Source organism: Lutjanus erythropterus, chromosome 23, assembly GCF_056507025.1.
Source record: "Lutjanus erythropterus isolate fLutEry1 chromosome 23, fLutEry1.hap2, whole genome shotgun sequence".
Taxonomy (NCBI): Eukaryota; Metazoa; Chordata; class Actinopteri; order Lutjaniformes; family Lutjanidae; genus Lutjanus; species Lutjanus erythropterus.
In genome coordinates this window covers 11,872,719-11,886,240 of record NC_139339.1, presented here as the reverse complement: position 1 = coordinate 11,886,240, position 13,522 = coordinate 11,872,719, and the positions used below count along the sequence as shown (strand labels likewise).

The following is a 13,522-nucleotide window of genomic DNA, read 5'->3' as shown; positions in this document are numbered from 1 at the left end:
GGTTAGTGGATTTTTGAAAGAGGTGGACGTAACTCTAAAAAGTCTTGAGAGTTTGGAGAGTGTTTACTATCTTTTTTCCTCTCTGTCCCTTTCTCTCTTTCTCTGTGGCACTGTTCTGGTCATGTGATATCCTATGCTTTATGGCGTCAGTGGTGTCTGCAACAGTTTCTTAATATTTTTGTGAAATTCTTTGTACAAAAAAAGACAATAAAACAACTTGAAAAGCCTTTAAATGTGAGGTCTGATTTTCTTTTCCTCTCCTGCAGTTAGTTTTATGATTACATCTCTTTGCAGGCTATTTTTGTCAACGGGTGTTTTGCAACAGTTGGCCTGGATACGCAGAAGTGTCCGGAATGAACTGGAAGCAGAGAGCAGATCGGGGCAGTGACTTTCTTTACTGAACCACAGTCTCCTTCTATTCAGCTGCGGTTTCCACCCAGAGTGGTCACCGCAGCTTAAAAAAGACAAAAGGCATGCCCTCGTTTACACAAACACAAGCCGCCAAGTTGACTTCATTGCACATTATAACAATGACGACAATGATTGTAATGTACAAGACCCGATGTTAATAAACTGGCTCAAAATAATGGTTTAAGTCACATTACGAGTATTTTTTTTAAAGTAATGATGGTCCTTTCCCAGCCAAAGCAAAATGCATTTTGCTGTAGAATTCAGCATATGTCAAGTCTTCCATATTTACTTTTATAAGTTGGTTGAGCCTACTGTATTTTTCATTCTTTGCTGTATTTAACCTTCACCAACTACTTGTTTTTTCCACCACTGAGAATTCTGTGGAAAGGAATTTAATCTTCATAATAACCTTGCAGAGTAAATCGCATGTGTGTGTCCAGGTAGGTTTCAAAAATAGCAGTCTACAGCCAGGCTGTACTTTGACACAGCAGTGCAATAAGCTAATGTCAGTATGTTAGCATTCTCACAATGACAATGTGCTGATTAGCACTAATCAACTAGCACAGCTGAGGCTAACTGGAAGGTTTAACACTACCTACAAAGACCAGTGTCGGACAATCAGACTTTAGAGCCCAAACAATATTGTATTTCTGGGGTAGTAAAAAAACTTAAGATAGATATGTTGACATTTTCCATTAAATCTATACATAAACACATTTTTTAATCCCTGAAATATGGTTATCAAACACCTGTGATGTAGACGTGTATATAATGGAGGCAAGGTATTTCACAGCTTAACGATAAACTTTGTCCAAAATGAGGAGCACAAGGACGTTAGCACAATATTGTAAACCTGTTATGAATTCTGAAATAATCTGACAAGTCATTAAAAGCTCTTTGCTGTCATTTATGCTGACATTGATACATTACATTCCCCTAAAATATTTAGATTTAATTTTGTTTTTATTTATACATTTGAAATAACTAACAAAATCATTCTCTCCGCTTTGATCAAATTTGGTGTCACAAGAGGAGACGTCGGAAATCAAAGTGTGCAGAAAATAGAGGGGACGTGAACGTAGGCCGGCATATTTCCATCCTATAGTTGTCGCAACTTTTCATGCAAAACTGCAAATGAAAGAATGTGAGTTTCTGTTATTTCCCTACAGTGTCTCTGCCTTTTCCTCTTGTTTGTGTTTATGAAGGAGATTCATAAAGTCTTGGAGATAACAAAAATATTTAGTGAACAAGGAAAGAAGACAAAATCAACAAAATCGGAGCAATGCTGGCAGAATCCTCTAAAACACTACTGGTGGGGGGGGGCATGCAACCGTGTGGAGGATGGATCAAAACTGGCGCAGAAGTGGAATCAACTGGTGAGTACAAACTTTGGCCCGCTGGTGGCGCTAGAGGAAAAGCCAGAGGATCACCCAAGTCTTTAGGACTCATCCTCTGGGGACCACGAATGTCTGCACAGAATTTCATGGCGACCCAGCCAATGATTGTTGAGATATTTCTGACATTTCCAAACATACAGTAGAGGCCTTGCTGCTAGCCCAGCTAACAAAAGTCCGGCTTATAGCTGGAGGTTCAGAAAAGAGGTTATTATGCACACATGCAACAGTGGCACTCTGTCCATTAGCATGCACACCTGCAGAAACATACATGTTCCATATATTCCATTACTCTACCTGTTAAACAACAACAACACAGAGCTGGAACATAACAAGCACACTGTACTCTGAGCTGGATATACATTTCTTTTGGCTGCAGGTCAGCGTACAGTGTAAATTAATGTTTTTCTTGTTAACCTGCAGTGTCAAACAGCCTTCTGTCCTCTCAACATCACATTCATTCACCTTTCCCTTTCTTCTCAACCATCACTTCCACCTCCCTCCTCTCTCCACTCCCCTTCTGAACCCTGCGTCTCTCCACGCCTCTCCTCTGGTTCTCCCTCCTTCCTCCAGCCTCTCCTTCTCTTCCTCCTCCTCTCCCGTCTTTCCTGATCTTGGAGGACAGCAGGATGGAGGACAGGGTGTGGACTGTGTGCCTTCTTCTCATTGTGACACTGGGATGGACTGAGGCTCAGAGTCAGACCAACTACACAAGGTAAACTGCATCTGTCCAAGAGAGATTTTATAAAACTTCAGGTACGCGTGGTCAACTCTATGGCCATCAATGTCCCTCTTGTGCATCTGTTTTCTCCTCTACATCCTGCATGTGCACATGTGGCATGCCCTTTTCAAGCCCACATCTGTTTAGATTAACTACTATGTGTTTCCTCCTCTCCTGGTTGCAGTATTATGATTACAGAAAAGTGCAGTAGAAATGGATGGTTGGCGTCCCATAAACACACAAAATGACAGCATGTTGTAAATGATGCAGTGATTCAACAGGGCAAATGTACAGAAGCCTGATGTTTTTGTCAAAAGTGGCCATAAATTCAGATTTTTACCCTCTTAAATCACACATTTAATTTTCGATATGCTGTGTTTTTTGTTTAACTGTGTGTGCACTGCTGTAGCAAACCTCCACAGGGTGTAAATTGAACACAAGACAAACAAATGCCTGTGGGCAGTTCAGCCCCAGAGGGTCAGACGGGAGGGACTGCACCACAACTTGGATTTTTTTTGTCCCTGTAGTACTGCAGCAGACATACAACACATGCCTGGAGGACAAAAATGGACTTCTGGTTCTCTGTAAAAAGAATCACACTGGAATTTAGTGGAACCAGCTAATCTTTTCTCAACAAGTTGAAGTGTAAATTTTATTCATTCAAGGAAATTAAACTTCAAATGTCTAGTATTTTGCAGAACACTTCAAAACTTATAAACATGAGTTCTTCTAACTTGAAATGTTAAAACTGAATGAATGTACTGTACAGAGTGAAATCAACAAAAAGATTTCCCAGCATGCATTGCTTGGAATTCAAAACTCCACTCAGTACACAAAGAAAACACGATGAGAACTTCCTGTGTGTCTCTAATAAGCCTTTAAGATTCCATGAAACATCTATCAGTGTGTTTGCTGCTTATGCGTTTCCCATACACCCGCCATGCAGCTAACGGGGTGATCGCTCGCAGGGAGAGCGTTCCTATTAGCTCACTCTTCCCGTACTGAGAACTCCCAGTGAACATGGTCAGACCAGGACCAAAACAACCTCTGAGACCAACAGAGACTAGTTTGATGACAGGAAATAGGCTACAATACTAAGCTTTTTTTTTTTTCTTTTGCTGGGTTTGGCTCCTGGCACTGTGGGGTTGAGTCACTGCTAACTGAGCTAACAGGAGTTAGTGGTTAGCTAAGCTACATTAGCAACATCAGTACTGTATTCCCCGTTAGTCTCGAAGGCTGTGTTTCATTCTGGTGACCAGCTGTGTTCACTGGGAGGCTGCTGATCCCACTAACAGCTAACAGTTACAGTTAGTGACTTTAGCAACATCTAAAGCCATGTTCTCCATAAGGAAAGTCTGTAATTAAACAACCAAGAGTTGAAGCTGATGCACTGGAGGACATCAGAGGGGAAACCAGATCTATTCTCCATAAAATATGATCCAGTTTCACCCACATCTGTAAATACAGTGATAAAGTTGTGCTTTTGTACAGTGAGGCCTGCTCCCCAGAAACACACCAGTCCGCTCAGATGTATTCTCCTTCCATGCTCCACTGCATCATAAGGAAAAAAGTGCTCCGTAGGATGCAAATTTAGTAAAACCCGCAGTGCAGGATGAGTCAGCAACATTTTCTAATCCTTTTCCAGAAAAACAAACTCTGAAATACCATTAAAAATATCCAAAAACATCTACAAAACCATTTTTTGCCACTGGGCCAGATACTGGCATATAGGTGACGTTAGTGCAGTACATGATAACACTTTACATCAATTTTGACCTCATGGGAAAATGAAAAAGGTTTGAATTTAGTCTCTACCCATTAACATTTACAATAAATTCATAAGGAGCAGTTTCACATGTTGTCTTTGTGTCAATCCTGGAACAAAGTAGCTCCATCAGCAGCAGCTGAAGCTGTAATTTCTTTGTTTAAAATGTTTGTCGGTGTGACTGAAGAGTTGTTGGTTCAACTTAAAATCTTATGCTTATTGATCATGCCTTCATGAAACATTACATCAACTTGTCTTTTCTAATTCAGTCAATTCAGGCAGCCCAGCTGAAACAAACTTTGTTTTTACAGTGCTGATGGTCACAAAAAGACATTAAAATTGATTAATCTTGACCTTTTTCCACAAGGAACAAGCACAAAAACAACAAAAGCTGAAGTGAAGTTTGAAAGAGGAAACAAACTGACCAGATGCCTGAGCAGCCAACATCTAAATTAGCGAGTCTGGGGCCCCGGCCACTGCTGCAAAATTAAAAGTCGGGGCTGGCCCTGCTTTGATCTGTGTTTATCTGAGTGTGAAAGAGTGGGTGTGTGGCACCAAACTGCATGTGTGAGCCCCGCTGACGTGCAGAGTTTGAAAGTGCCTGTCTGCTAAAGTATGTGTTACGTGTACCGACAACTTTCTTGTGGTACAGTGAGGAGAAAGCTCAAAGCGCATATACACTGGATACTGTATGTTGACAGTCTTCCTGGTTTGGTTCGACCGACTTTTATGAAAAAAACACAAACCAGGAGAGCTCAGCGGGAACCTCCCCGGACTCGAGGAACAGAGACAGACTGTGCCACTGTGGTTTTCGGCGTGTATGTAAAAATGTGTGCGTTTGTGCGTGTGCTGGGGCTCTGCCTCAATACTCTCAGTATAGCTGTGATTTCTTCCAGCGCAGAACGTAAAGTTAAACTGCAGTTGACCGGTGGTTGTGTTTTACTCTTTCAGGCCCGTCTTCCACTGTGGAGGACACCTGGTCACAGACTCGGGTATCGTGGCCAGTGAAGGATTTCCCAGTCCCTATAAACCCAACAGTAAATGCACCTGGTACATCACAGTGAGTCATTTTAAATCAGTTCCTCACAATCTTCTTTTCTTTGTCTTGTGAAAAATAAATGAGATTCTTATTTTTGAGCTTACTGGTGTCTCATCTCTTTCTCCTCAACGAAACTGAGGAGGAAAAAGGACCAAAACAAAATAAAAGCAGGAGATCCTTTGCTGAACTCATAGGTGACTCAGACGTTTCTCTTTGATGACCATAAGGAGCGACAAGACTTTAATTTGACCACTGAGACAAATTTAAGATCTCATTCAAGACAACCGAGTTTTCTTTTAAATCTCACTGTTATCTCAAGAGCTGATTATTTAATTTATTAAAATTTAGGATCAGTGCAGTTTTAAGATCTTCAATTGTGCTCCAAATAGTCTCAGACGGAGACCAGACAAAGGCTGTTTTATTTAAGTGTTTTATTTAAGAAGTATGAGAAAATGGTCAGAGTCTCATATTTGTCTTCAGCTGAGCTCGTTTGTTTCGGAGGCACAGGCTGGACAAAGACAAGATCTTATTTTGAACTTTTCCTTTCCTCTGGGGTGGCGTCTGTTACCACACATGTTGTTTTTCATCCTGTGTCGCAAAGAGCATGCACTGCTGAGGTACACATGCCAAAGAAACTGATCTGTTTGTCACAGTTAGGCATGTTTTTTTGCTTACTTTTGGCGCTGTGCACCTGGAACAATTTGGGGTTGGACGCTGGACATTTCAACTGAAATTCCAGCCTCCAGCATTGTCTGGAACACAGCTTCAGTCCACAGACCATTGCTCTGTGTTGTCCTTTGTGCCCGTCTGCTAGTAGCAGCATGGATTCTGCTCGGCCACTCTGATGTACTTCTGTCACTCTGGATTTGATAACGCTGTTATTTGTGGTGTTCCAAGTGATGCAAAAGACACTTTGAAATCTGATTTGAGTGTTCAGCCTGAGACACATCTGTAGAAATCTGATTAGAGGCACACTTCAAACTGCATTTTGTCTGTTTTTTTTAGCCATCCAGCCTTTCTAAAAATCAATCTGGGTATGCCAAAAAACAGATTTGGGCTGGCAGCCTGAACAAACCCTTCTGCTCTGCACGGCCGTGGCACAGCTACACAGGTGGTCATTTTGGCAAATTAGACCTCTTTGCCTCCTCTCGGGACTGTGTGGGAGTGTACAGACATGTGTATGAAGTTTGCTGACTTCATGTAATGAATTTACCCCACAATTTAATCAGTGTGGCTGCCATGAAAAAAATTACAGCTCTGTTCACCTTCAACCAATCAACTGTTGGTGATACACAGACTTTTTTTTACAGCAGCTTTTTGACATGAAATAGTGGAGTAAACACAGGTGTTACCAATGATACTAATTAAAGTTCTGCTACTCTCAGGTCAAACTGATCAGGGTGCTGCTATTGACTCACTAAATTGACTAGGATCTTATATAATCTTGTATAACTGCTAACACCTGTGTTGACCGTGCTATTTTATATCAGTATGTCTGTTGTGAACAAAAGTTGATTAGTTTAAAATCTCAATTTACTGCTCATGATAAAAACAGTGGCAGAAGTAGGGAATATTTGTAAAGGCAGCAAAATAAATTAATAATGTTAATTATGCAGGCAGCAATGAAGTTATACAGCAGCTCGGCATCATATCAAATGTTTGCTAACGTTAGCCATTAGCTACAGGTTGTAGCAGAACAAATAAGGTTGTATTGCCAAAACCGCTGACTGTATTGAATTGAGCAATGTTGCATTTTATTGCTAACAAGTTCAGCTTTTGATCTGTAAAAGAATAAGTTTTGTCTTTAAGATGTTTCATGGTGTTGTTTTTAGGGGGCATGAATGATAATGGTCTGGGAGACATGTGGGCTGTGTTCAGTTCCAGTTTTACTTCTCAGGGTTTCTTTTGAAGCACTGAACATCCAGAAAGGTGTATCATGACTAAAAAGTTATCTTTTCAGGACAGGTTCACTTTCACATGCAGTTTCCCTCTTTCTTTCTTCTTAAGTAGCTTTAGAGTTGTAAGAATCATCTTATTCCACATGGTCTTGGCCATTAATCAGCAACAGATTCAAGCTAAATGACTTCTTGTACCAAAGGGCAATAGGAGGGGGGGGGGGGGGGGGGCAAGAGACAACAAGTAAACCCTGCTGTCTCACAGCAAGCTGCCAAAAACTCTTCTAATATAGACTTGGGCCTCAACTGGAACCTACCATCTGCACAGGTAATCACAGGGTGAGCTGGACAGATCCAAAGCTCTCAAACAGTGCAGGGTAACAAACAAAACATTAATTTAAAATTAAGTGTGTCTGCTGCTAATCACAGTTATTTACAGGCACACAAACACAGTCATGAGTGCACCAACTTTATCAGGACATCATTTAATGCAGAAGAGTTTTACCCATCCTCCTACAACTTGACGGTGTCCTGCCACTGAGACCTAATCACACACACCTGTTTTCACTTTCACTAATTAGGTGGATCTGCACTAACGTCACACAGCAGGGCAACAAAAATGATCCCTTTAACATTCTAACTTAAATAAGGTTTTACTCACTCACTTGTATAACTAAACTGATAAATTAACTGATTATTTCAAACTTTGGACTCAAATTTATTATTGAACACACAAAAAACGTTGGGAAAGGGACAGGAACAGGCTTTTTCAAACATGATTCCATGTATTGTAATACTGCATTATTACACCATATATAAAAGTATTTGATGCTGGTGTTTTGTGCATTATTTTTTTTATATTTCTCCCAAAAAACACTCTGACATATAGTGGTGCTTGTGGACTCTTTAAGATATTTATTAGAAATTAAAGGGCAACTCCATCTACATTCTTTTCTGGGTTTTTCAAATGGAAACACATTTTTGCACCATGTGATCACAGACTTCTGTATAAAGAGATTTAGCATGTTGCAATGGTATCGGTAATATTAATACTGAATCATAATCTCTCACATAATCTGTGGTCACATGAGGATTAAACTGCTCAAAAAAGTAAATTGTTTTATTACATTTATTCCTGTAACTACTTTCTCTTGTAGTCTTTCTTCAAAACAACACCTGTCGCCCCTGCAGGTCCCAGAGGGTCATGTGGTCATGCTGTCTTTCCGCCTCTTCGACATGGAGGCTGACCCCACATGTCGGTACGACTACCTGGACGTCTACAACGGTCACACGCGCCTGGTGCAGAAGCTGGGACGTTTCTGTGGGACATTTCGTCCCGGCGCCCTCATCTCCACCTCCAACACCATGATGTTAGATATGGTGTCAGATGAGGCCACTGGAGGACGAGGCTTCCTGGCGGCCTTCAGCGCGGGGAAGCCGCATATGGAAGGTGTGGACGTGTAATCCCACAAATAGAAACATACAGACTAAGATAAAAAAAAAGTTGTGTTCAAGAGGTTTTGATAAATGGCAGGACTGTTTTTTGAAAATCACTCAATTTAGGTGATTTGTTTATGCTACAAACTGTTGGGTTTATGATTTTATTTCCCTAGAAATCCTCCGTTTTGCATCCAAACATAGCATATATTTTTCTTTTTTCCTCAAATAGAGTAACAAGGCAAAAAAAAAAAAAAAAAAAACATCTCGCATTTCATTTCTGTCTGACTGGTCATTTTATTTTATTCCCACAGAGAACCAGTTCTGTGGAGGACGGCTGACCAAATCGCAGGGCTCTGTCAAGACGCCCAACTGGCCCAACTCTAATTACCCGGCAGGCATCAGCTGCTCCTGGCACATCTCCGTAGAACCAAGCAATGTAAGCCAACTGTGTTGGACTTTGAATGTCTTACCAGGCAGATCCCTAAAACACTCCCTTTTAAACTCAGAGAGTGACGTGTCATAAGTTCAATATAAATGTAATGTTATGTTTAATCTGTTATCCACTAGTATCATTTTTCTGCAGTGACATCCTTATATTAGTGTTTTCCAGCTATCTATCTATCTATCTATCTATCTATCTACAAAAAATTAACAATGAATACTCTTTGGTCTTTTATACATATCTATGTTTTTGGGGGCTTAACTGGCCGAACGTTAGCTCAGCTGTAAAAATCATATTGGTGTTAGCTAACCTCGTTAACGGTTATCGAACGTGCTGATCAAGGTGATCATAAATGCACAAATGAACGGAAAATATTATAAACAATATGGCAAAGCTAACTACGAAAAGTGAAGTAACTATAATTTCAGGATTAAAAAGCACTATATTGATCACTGGGGCGTAACGATACTGTAGAGATGACAGGAAGTAAAGACTGCAGTGCAGTGTGCATGTAGAGAAAAGGGTTAAAAAAAAGAGTGGGAAATCCTGCAGAGGCTTGAAGCTTTGATGCAACTACCACAAATACGCCCCAAAACAGTTCTATCCTTGTTTTTTGTCAGATGGAAAAATATCTACTGTTATCCGTATATTTTGAATTTTAGTATTCAAGTTTAAGTTCCACTTAAAGTGCAGTGCAATGTTGCATAATACAGTGTTGAATAAGGCTAGTTGATGCAGGAGGAGAGTAAGGAATGAAAATAGTAGTGAAGGGGCCCATCACAAGGAAATGTTCAACCTCAGGTCCCTAATATAGCGTACGTGTGTGTGTGTGTGTGTGTGTGTGTGTGTGTGTGAGACAGCGGCCTTGTGACGAAGTTCAAATGAAAGACTTCATTGAGCGCCTGAAGGTGTGTTCATGTATGCCAAGAGATTGAACGTAAGGAAAGAGGGAAGGAAGCTAGAGCGAGGGAGAGAGTAAAAGCCCTTCTGTATTTCACAAGTCTGTCCCTTCTCCTCCTCCACCACCACCGCTACGTATGTCTGCTCTGCTCTGAGAAATAAAGCAGCTCACATCATTCATTCCCCATCATTAATTTCATAGTTTGTGTTGGCATGTTTGTGTGCTTATTGACACCTCTTCCCCAGGTGATCGAGGTGAAGTTTGTGAAGCTGGACTTGGAGCCTGACACGTACTGTCGCTACGACTACGTGGCATTGTTTAACGGGGGAGAGAGGGATAACTCACGGCGGATTGGGAAGTTCTGCGGAGACAGGCCACCAGGGTGAGATTACTGATCGGAAATGTGTATTAAAAGAGGCAAAACACTTGTTAAAAGTTGCTTTTTCAAGGACTTTTCTGCATTTTTACATATGGTTTTGTCAACAAGTGAACCCTTGACTTGTATGTGATGCTTCTTTCTTGTGCACTTTGTACAAACTAATTATGTTATGGTTAACATCTAGGTAGGTTTAAGGACAGGTTAGGAAAAGATCATGGTTTGGGTTAAAATGATCACTCTCCTGGCCAAGAGTTTCTTTCTAGACACAATCTTCACATATCTCCTTCTCCTGTCCTTCCCACATTTTGTTCTGTCTCTTTTAATGTAGAACTATAGTGACAAATGGGAACGAGCTCCTTGTCCAGTTTGTCTCTGACCTCAGCGTGACCTCAGACGGCTTCATGGCCCACTACTCCAGCGTGCCTCGTGGGTCTCGGTCACCCACTGCTGGGGGAGACTTCATTTACGGACCTCAGACTACATCCATGCCTCAAAAAGCAGTCGTGAAGCCAACCAAACCAACCAAACCCACCAAACCCACCAAACCTGCCAAACCTGCCAAACCAACCCCCAAACCTAGACCCGGACTCCAGCCTAAACCCACCACAAAACCAACCAAGAGACCACTTGTTAAGAAACCTCCACCTCCACCACGCAAACCTATTGCCAAGCCTGCAGTCAAGCCCACGCCTAAACCCAAACCAGCTAAACCCACACCTAAAGCACCTGTGAAAAAGCCTGCACCCAAACCTGGAGCTAAACCTACACCTAAACCTAAGGTTATTAAACCAACGCTCAAACCAAGCACTAAGGTTAAACCTACACGAAAGCCTGCACTGAAGACCAAACCCACCTTAAAACCTCGTGTCAAACCAGTGAAGCCAACCCCTAAGACTGGAATTAAACCGACAGCCAAGCCAAAGATTAAGCCTAAAGTGACTCCCAGACCTGGAGTGAGCAAGACAGTGACGAAGAAGCCTGTTGTGAGCAAGAAACGTGAGTGGAGGAAATTCATTTGGAATTGATTTCAAAACCCACAGTTTGCTTTCTCGTAACTATATGTGCAAACTTGAATCAAGAAGCAAATTAATGTGCTTAGTGTGTGTTTGTGTTCATTGCCACGTGTGTTTTCTTCAGCTTTACCACTGAACCCACTGTGTACACAGCCCTGTAAGAGGACAGGAACTCTCCAATCCAGCTTCTGCCCGCACGACTTTGGTGAGCTACAACAGCTGCCCTCTAATCTTTATCAAACTTGCTCTCCTTCTATTTTCAGATTTCTCTTTCCAAAATGAAATAGTAATGTACTATTTCACCCCTTAACTCTTTTTCACTCTCTGTAGACTCGTTTCCATCCAAATGTGTTGCAATTTTTATCTGAAAAATATGGCATTTAATTTTAATTTAGGTTTGGTTATTAATTTGAAGAAGGTCTCCACATCACAGATGTGATGCTTTTGTCGGCCAACATTTTTCATGTATGTCTCCAGTGGAGGAGAAGTTTCTTTGCTTTTATTTCTAACTTTTATATCTCAGCCAAGCTTAAGTGTAAGTGTGTATGTATTTTGGTGTAATTCTTCAGAGGAACATTTTTCATCCTTATCTCCCTTCCTTGCATTCTTAATTTTCTCTCTCTTTCAGTGATTACGGGTAAGATCACATCTTTAGCTCCTGGTCCGAGGGGCTCGGCGACAGCTGATGTGTCCCTAATCAAGGCATATAAGACGGGACGCCTGAACATCACCAAATCAGGACCTGTCATGTCGATCACGCTGACCTCCACCTGCAAGAGATGCCCCGGACTAACCAAAGGTACAGTGCAACTTTCTTTACATATAACCTGTCATTGCATCTTACATACACACATTTTGTTAGTACTATCATATTACTGACAGTATTATATCTGAAACTTGATGTTAATCATGCAGCTCCTCTGCTTTTCAGTATATTTTCATACATTTTTCTCGCTCTGTTTCTTTTCCAGGCCAGAACTACGTATTGATGGGAAAAGTGGACGCGCAGGGCAACGGCCTTCTCAGCCCGTCCAGCTTCACGCTCCTCTATAAGCCCATCCACGCCAAAGCGCTGGCCAGCCTCGCAAGCAAACAGTGCTGACACCACAGCTCAGCCAACCAATCAGATTGACCGTCCTGACCGTCTCTCTGATAACATGTAACTTTACATAAAGTGTGAAAATATTATGAGTAATATCCAAACATAATTTTTTATGCAATATTGTCATGAAAAATCATTTTAAAAGTGCAAACATACAACACTGAGTATTATATTTTGTATTTTGTATGTAAATTATAATATTGCTGTGATAAAAGATGGATATCAAATAAACCATATAATGTTGGTGCTTCAGATTATTTTTAATATTACATAATGGCATTTGACTTTACTTTAACATTACATATGTTATTTATATCCACATGGAAAAACACAAAACACCATCCATTAAAGTGTGATCTTTTATTAAGTTGTTTTTAGGCGTCGTCATCTGATGCTACGTTCACCAACCCAAGACATCGACAGCAGAAACCGCAAACAAAAAACAGGCCTGCTGCGATGTAGGTTACGGTGGTTGTCCAGAAAGCAAACAGGTAGAGTGTCCTGTCACAGTAAGGATCCACATTGGTTATTTTCATATCGTAGTTGGGTGGATAGATTGAGTAGATCCACACATTACCTACAAAAGAGAACAAACAGCAAACACTGTGTTTATCTTCATTTTTCATTATTTTGTAAAATTGTATCACCAACAGAAAATGGACATTGAAGTATTGCTTTGGAAGAATTGTGTTATTTATGTCCAAAGTAAACAGCAGTGGACCAACGACAGACCCCTGTGGCATCCCGTTCCCGATGGTAAGATAACTCGACTGAATACAATCAGCAACAACAGTCTGAGTTCTCTCTGTTAGTAAAAGTGGAACCAATTGACTCTTCGTTAAGCCCCACCTCCAAGCAGCAACTGTCCAATCATTGCTCTTGTCCCGGCTGACTTCCATGATCGCGGCCCGGCTGGTCTGGCTGGGTGACCTGTCTCAAAGAATTGAGTCCCTGTGCTTCCTTTTTCCACGTTACTGAGTGTATTTCTGTCATCTATCATGCAGTTATACCTACCATATT

The 13,522-nt window shown here is 41.1% G+C and overlaps 1 protein-coding gene across 1 annotated transcript; it reads left to right on the top strand.

The window, feature by feature from the left end:
* The first annotated feature begins 2,392 nt into the window (after window positions 1-2,392).
* On the top strand, window positions 2,393-12,752 carry pcolceb (procollagen C-endopeptidase enhancer b). The gene is made up of 9 exons (XM_084712609.1): window positions 2,393-2,520; window positions 5,243-5,351; window positions 8,417-8,675; window positions 8,977-9,101; window positions 10,254-10,390; window positions 10,716-11,383; window positions 11,525-11,605; window positions 12,029-12,199; window positions 12,372-12,752. The coding sequence occupies exons 1-9, from the start codon at window positions 2,435-2,437 to the stop codon at window positions 12,500-12,502; spliced, it is 1,767 nt and encodes a 588-aa protein (XP_084568735.1). The 5' UTR covers window positions 2,393-2,434; the 3' UTR covers window positions 12,503-12,752.
* Window positions 12,753-13,522: the final 770 nt, after the last annotated feature.